Source organism: Halictus rubicundus, unplaced genomic scaffold (assembly GCF_050948215.1).
Source record: "Halictus rubicundus isolate RS-2024b unplaced genomic scaffold, iyHalRubi1_principal scaffold0139, whole genome shotgun sequence".
Lineage (NCBI taxonomy): Eukaryota > Metazoa > Arthropoda > Insecta > Hymenoptera > Halictidae > Halictus > Halictus rubicundus.
The window spans coordinates 622344-629320 of NW_027488680.1; the positions used below are offsets into that span (position 1 = coordinate 622344).

Here is a 6977-nt window from a genome sequence, read left to right on the forward strand (position 1 = left end):
CGTCGCATGCCAGAACTACTTTCTCATTTGGGTTATAGTTGACTAGTACTTTTGGTGAGATTAATTCTTTTTTCACCCATTCAAACGCTTTTGTGCAGTTTTCATCCCATTCGTATTTTTCTTTGTTAACCAGATCATAAAGAGGTTTCAAATTGTCTGACCTGTTTTCTAAAAATCTAGCGTAAAAGTTAACTAGCCCTAAAAATGATGCTAATTCTTTACTATTTTTCGGCTGAGGAGCATTTATCATTGCATTTACGTTAGTTTTTGCTTTATGCAACCCATCCTTATCGATAACGTAACCTAGAATTTCTAGTTTCTTTTTCATAAAGTGACATTTTTCTTTATTTAGCCTCAACCCACATTCTTGCAGTCTGCTACATACTTTATGCAGATTATTTAAATGCTCTTCATCCGTTTTTCCCGTAATATAAATGTTGTCGAGATACGATATCGCACCATCAATACCCCTTAGACATTCGTCCATCTTCCTCTGCACGTCTGCAGGTGCAGGAGAAACACCTTCAGGTATTTTAGTATACCTGAACAATCCCTTGTGTGTTACAATCGTGAGCAACTTGGAACTTTTTTCATCTACTGGAAATTGCATATACATATGCGTTAAATCTAATTCTGAAAAAGAGTTCCCACCTTGCAAAACAGTAAAGATATCGTCTATAGTATGCAATGGATATTTATCAATTATTATAAATTGATTAAGTGTCATTTTAAAATCGCCACATATGCGGATATTACCATTGCTTTTAAAGACGGGAACAATCGGCGTTGCCCATTCGCTTACGTCGACTGTCTTTAAGTGCCCCAAATTCACTAGTCTATCTAACTCTTTTTCAACCAGCGGTTTTAACGCATGTGCTATACTTCTACATTTTAACGCTATTGGTCTTGCATTCTCTTTAAGGTGAATTTTAGATTCACTCTTGTTATACAACCCGGGCGTTTCGCTAAACAATTCACTGTATTTTTCGCTCAATACATCAGCTAAATTTTCGATATTTAATTTATTTATCACGCTCACACCTGTGTCGCCTATTTGCAACGGCCATAATCCGAACGCTGCTAACCATTCCCTACCAGTTAACGCCGGACCTGAACCAGGCAATACAAAACATTCTAACATGCGTTTCTCATTTTTAAATTCGACAATCAAATTCGTTAATTTTCCTATCGGTTTCAAAATTTGCTCATCATAAGTTTTCAATTTCCGTTCTGTTTTTTTCATTTTGCAATTTCTAAGATAATTTACATAGTATAAATTAGAAATTACAGTTGCATAAGTACCCGTATCTATTTCCATTTTTATGTTAATACCATTGATTATTACATACTCATACATCGGGTCGCCTTCGCAATCACTTGAACACCTTTGCTTAGACACTTGCTCTGCTTTATTATTCACTTCACTAACTTTCAAACACAAGAAATCTTCTTCATGTAGTTTCCTTACAACCCTTCCAGCGTAAGGCATACTGCAATTTCCCGTGTCGCCTGCTGCCTCTGCGTTGCCATGACGCTGGATCAGCTGGACACGCTGTTGTTTCTGCTCACCGTTGAACCCTTTGCTTCGACAAGCTACCTGCAAGTGACCTTTCTTCTTACAGCCGTGACACGTATATTCCTTGAATCTGCATACGTTCGCTGTGTGATTTGGTTTACCACAACAGTAACACGTCATTTTACCCTTGCCGTATTGGTAGTTTTTTGGAGGCTGCGGATTCTCCGAGTATTGTTTTCGCCAATGCTTTTTATTTGCATTGCTCATAGCAAATATTTCTTCCTTCTTTGATCCACAAGGTTTTCCCGTGTTAAGAGAACTCGTTGCGTTTTTCTCTGCTGATTCATGTGACGTTGCTTCTTTGTAGGCTTCGTTAAACGTCAGTGAACTTTTCTTGAATAGCTCAACTTTTGTTTCGTGATCTCTTAAGCCACATACGAACTGATCCCTTAGTGCGACTTCGATTTCTTTAAAGTTGCAGTTTAGTGCTAATTTTTTCGATCTCGCTGCAAATTCCGCTACCGTGTCCGTTTCAGCTTGCTTGGCTTGATTAAAATTGAATCGTTCCATAACTTCGGACGGTTTTGAATTTAAGTGCTCGTTCATGATCTCAACTATTTGATCATAACTTTTTGTGTTTATTTTAGCCGGAGCGACCAGCTGTTTGATGAGCTTGAACGCTTCCGTGTCCACACGCACCAACAACTGCGCCGCCTTCTTTTCAGGCTTTGTGTCGCGTGCTATGAATAACTGTTCTAATTGTTCTTATGCAGGCGGAATTCTACTTTTATACCGTCAGTCATTTCACTTTCCTCTAGCGTACTTTTAGCACTCAATTCTGTTCGAGCAATCAGCTGGTCGGTGCCGCTGTCCGTCCGCACGCACACACGGCAAATTAGCGACTGCCGAACTTTGTTTGTATTGAGGACTCGGCCGTCGTCGCGGTTCGTCTCTCTCTCTCCCCGCACACTTCGGGCGGACCGAGTAGTTCGGGGTGCGCGGCGAGGGGAGAGAGCCCCGTCAATATACACGGCAATCCGTCGAGCCCTCGCTCTCTTTTCCGAGAACCGCAGTGATAACACGAATAAATCGATTAGCTCTCCCACAAATTCCGACTTTATTTCTCAAACATTTCGCGATCGTAAGTTAAAGGTTCCAACGTTACGGAACCCAACGAAGATCCAAAACATTTGGTGCCGAAACCCGGGAATAGAGTGTGCCGATTTCTCTATTCCACTCGATCCACCGCAGAATTACGAAGAATTCTGTGCATCACCGCGAGTTCTGTTGTGCGCTTCCGTTGTCTCCTCGAGTGATCCGCGAGTGCATCGAGCATCTTCCGAGGCTCCGTCGCAGACAATCAGGAAGCACCTGAAAGGAAAGGAGCAAGTGAATTCTTCGAACAGAATTCGTGAGACCGTTCTCGAAAAACGGTACTTAGACCGCGTGGCGAACCGTTACGGATTCGAAAATTCCGTGACCTTCCACCGGGACACCAACCGCTCTCGAACCGACCGAGGCAAGGTGTTTACCGCGATACGCGTAAAGTCCTTTGTCTTTCGCGTCTCGATCAGTTTGTTTTTACGTTTTGTTTGAATTTTAACTGCCGAAACAATGCCGCAAACGTTCAGCGATGTAGTGGTCGCTCAGGAGGAGATCGCTGGCCGCATCAAGAACTGCATCATCAATACCGACAAATTGGGGGCAGCGAAACTCTCCGCGGTCGTATTGCAGAAAAGAATCGAGTTGCTGGAGAGTTACTGGCGCAACTTCACCGCAAATCATAACGCTATGAGACCGATGCCAGATTACGCCGCCAGTAACTACAGGAAGAGAGGCCTATACGACGAAGTCGAGGAAGCCTACATCCAGAACTCCTCTGAATTGGTGGAGAGGCTAGAAAATCTGAAGCCCGTCGCCTCAGCAATTCCGGCTGAAGCCGAGTCTCACGAGTGCAACGCCGGACCCAGATTGCCGACTCTGACCATCGAGAAATTTTCGGGCGATCTCCTACGGTGGGAGGAGTTTCGCGATTCGTTTCGCGCTACGATCCACAATTCGAAACGATTGCAGGACGTCCAACGCCTACAATATTTGAAGGCGAGCCTCACCGGTGCGGCTGCGAAGGTTATCGCGCGTACATCCCTGACGGATGCGAACTATTCGACGGCGTGGGCGGCACTCGAACGTCGTTATGGAGGCATCCGTGTTCTGACCACCGCTCACCTCGGAAGACTTTTGGACTGCCCGGCAGTGAAACGAGCTTCGACGGAGGAATTGACCAGAGTCCTCGACGAGTTCTGCCAAGCTCGAGATGCTCTGGCCGCGCTTAAAAAACCAGTCGACACATGGGACGACTGGTTCGTGACACTCCTCGTCAGGAAGCTGGACTCGACGACGCGCCTGGACTGGGAGAAGATGTTCCCGGACCCGACGATCATGCCGTCCTTCGTGGAGATTCGAGATTTCCTCGAATCACGCATCCATGCCTTGGCCTCGACCCAAGAGCCGATGTGTTCGTCAACACCGACCAAGCGAGAGGAGACGCGAAAACCCGAACAAAGGACGGCCATGACCGTGCAAATGACCAAAGGGCCATCCGCGAAGGCCAGCAACGTTCGGAAGTGCCCGCTGTGTTCGGACAATCACCAGCTAGGGCACTGCGGTCAGTTCAAAACCTTTAGCGCGTCGGAACGCAAGGAATTTGTGTACCGAAATAAACTGTGCGTTTCGTGTTTCTCGGGAACCCACTTGCTCGCGGCGTGCACGTCTTCCTACCGGTGTATGGTGTGCGGCGGTCATCACCACACCTCGCTTCACGAGGCGTTCCGGAAGAGCGAAGCTCCCGCGCAGCCAAGCACAAGTTCGGTGAACACGTTCAGGTCGAATCGCGTTGTTTTACTGGCCACCGCGCGCGTCCAGTTGAAGTCCCCGAACGGTCGCAGTGTCTCCGCTCGCGCGTTACTCGACCCCGGGTCCGAAATGTCATTCGTGACGGACGATGTCGTGCAAGCGTTACGTCTTCCGCGCCGGAACGTGGAGGTTCATTTGACCGGATACCAGGAGATAAACGTGGGCACGGTACGTCACGAAGTGTCCGTGTTACTCGCGTCTAGTCGCGACTCCAAGTTCCGACTCGCGTTAAACGCGCTGGTGACGCGAAAAATTACCGCTCCGACTCCAGCGGTAGAAATTAACGACGAGAAGTGGACTCACCTCCACGGACTTCCGTTAGCCGACGAGGACTTCCGCTCTCCGAACAGGGTGGAATTACTTCTCGGGGCAGATGCGTGTGGTCACCTCCTCCTCGAGAATCGAATCGGACCAATGGGCACTCCTCCAATTGTTCGAACGCCCTTCGGCTGGGCGCCGATGGGCACAACCTCATCCACAACGGACCACAGCGCTGGACCTCGGGTGCGATCCTTGCTGGTTCAGCCTGCACGAGACCTCCGAGACGATTGGCAGAGGTTCTGGGAGCTGGAAGAAGTACCAACTAGTGCAATAAGCACGCCTCAGGACGAAGCATGCGAAAAGTACTTCAAGGATACGCACCGCAGAGATCAGGATGGACGCTACGTTGTGCGCTTACCGTTCGTTGCCACCCCAGGCACCGATGTCGGAGTTCCGCGATCGGCTGCAGTGCGCTTGCTCTTATCGTCCGAAAGGAGACGAGAAAGGGACGAGACGCTCCGACAGAAATACTCCGAATTTCTGGAGGAGTACGAACGGCTCGGGCACATGGAGTTCGTCTCGCGGCACTCGACTGGCGGGGGGGAGAATTACCTTCCGCATCACGCCGTGTGGCGGGAAAAACCTTCCGGAAACAAAATAAGAGTAGTTTTTAATGGTTCCTACGTTTCAGGCAGAGGCAGTGCCATTAACGATTACCTGGCCGCCGGACCGAAGCTCCAAACTGACCTCTGGGCCGTAATAACGAGGTGGCGATTCCATCGGCATGCCTTTTCGACGGACATTGTAAAAATGTTTCGCCAGATCAAGGTGCACCCAGAGGACAGAGACTGGCAGAGGATCGTCTGGAGGAACGATCCAAGCGAGGAAGTACGGGACTTCCGTTTGACGACGGTGACCTACGGCACGACGTCGGCTCCGTACCTCGCCTCGAGAGTACTGCATCAACTTGCCGACGACGAGAAGGCTCGATTTCCGCGGGGTGCAGCGATTCTCCGAGCGAATTCGTATGTCGATGACATTCTGGCCGGAGGAGATGACATCGACGACACCGAGGAGGCTCGACGTCAACTCACGGACATCCTGACGGCGGGCGGATTCCCGCTGGATAAGTGGGCGACCAATTATTTGTCGTCGAGCTCCGGTCTCATTCAATTGTTGCAGGGTCACCAAGAGGCAGGAGCGCTGGGACTCAAATGGAGCACGGTGAACGACACTCTGTCTCTTGCGGCTCCGAAGCTCAGGACTGCCACATCAGGTCAACCATGGACCAAACGATCGGTTTTGTCTGAGACGGCCAGGCTTTTCGATCCACTGGGGTGGCTGTCTCCGATCAGCATTGCTGCGAAGATCCTGCTGCAGGACCTCTGGTTGTCCGGATTGTTGTGGGACGAGCCGCTGTCCGAGCTGTTTTCCGAGCGATGGAAGCAAATTCGATTCGAGATGGAGAGGACCGATCGAATCACAGTTCCGAGATGGATTGGCTATCGTGCGGCGACCAGCGACAATATAGAGCTGCACGGATTCAGCGACGCGTCAGAAAGGGCATACTCCGCAGCCGTCTTCATAAGGGTGCCAGTTACCGGTGCAAGGGCCGAGACGCACTTACTGATGGCGAAGACCAAGGTCGCTCCAACCAAACCACAGAGCATTCCTAGGCTGGAGCTGTGCGGTGCTCTACTGCTGGCCCGATTGCTGAGAGCAGTAGGAGATTCGATGCGGCCTCACAGCGTGACTATGCATGCGTGGACCGATGCATCGGTCGTCCTAGCCTGGGTGAGGTCTCATGCTTCCAGGTGGAAACCGTTCGTGGCGCATAGGGTGGCCGAGATCCAGCGCCTGCTACCGGACGTTGAGTGGCGACACGCGAGGACAGACGAAAATCCTGCGGACCTTGCCACGCGTGGGATTTCAGCGCAGGTACTGGTCGACGATGACCTCTGGTGGAGCGGTCCCTCGTGGTTGTCAGGGCCTCAGGAGGATTGGCCTGGCGCATGTGACGTCGACGAGAGCGAGGCTCCGGAGCGCAGAGTGACGGTGACGACGACGATGGCAAGGAAGACGAAGTCCGGCGACCATCCCAGTCTGCGAGCCGTCTTCGAATCGCCCTGGGACCCTCTCCGATTCTCGTCAGCGTTGAGGCTGGTCCGAGTGACCGCGTATATGCGACGATTCGCAAACAACGCTCGATCCATCGGTACACCGCAGCACGGGTTCCTGACAGCCACTGAGATCGACGAGGCGTGGGTGAGCGTCCACCGAATGAGCC

The 6977-nt window shown here is 50.4% G+C and overlaps 1 protein-coding gene across 1 annotated transcript; it reads left to right on the forward strand.

Moving 5' to 3' along the window:
* Positions 1-3130: 3130 nt before the first annotated feature.
* LOC143363816 (uncharacterized) lies at positions 3131-6955 on the forward strand (the record flags this gene model as incomplete). The annotated part of the gene is made up of 2 exons (XM_076804347.1): positions 3131-6513; positions 6739-6955. Coding segments are annotated over exons 1-2 (3600 nt in total), but the record flags the coding sequence as incomplete, so codon positions are not given.
* Positions 6956-6977: the final 22 nt, after the last annotated feature.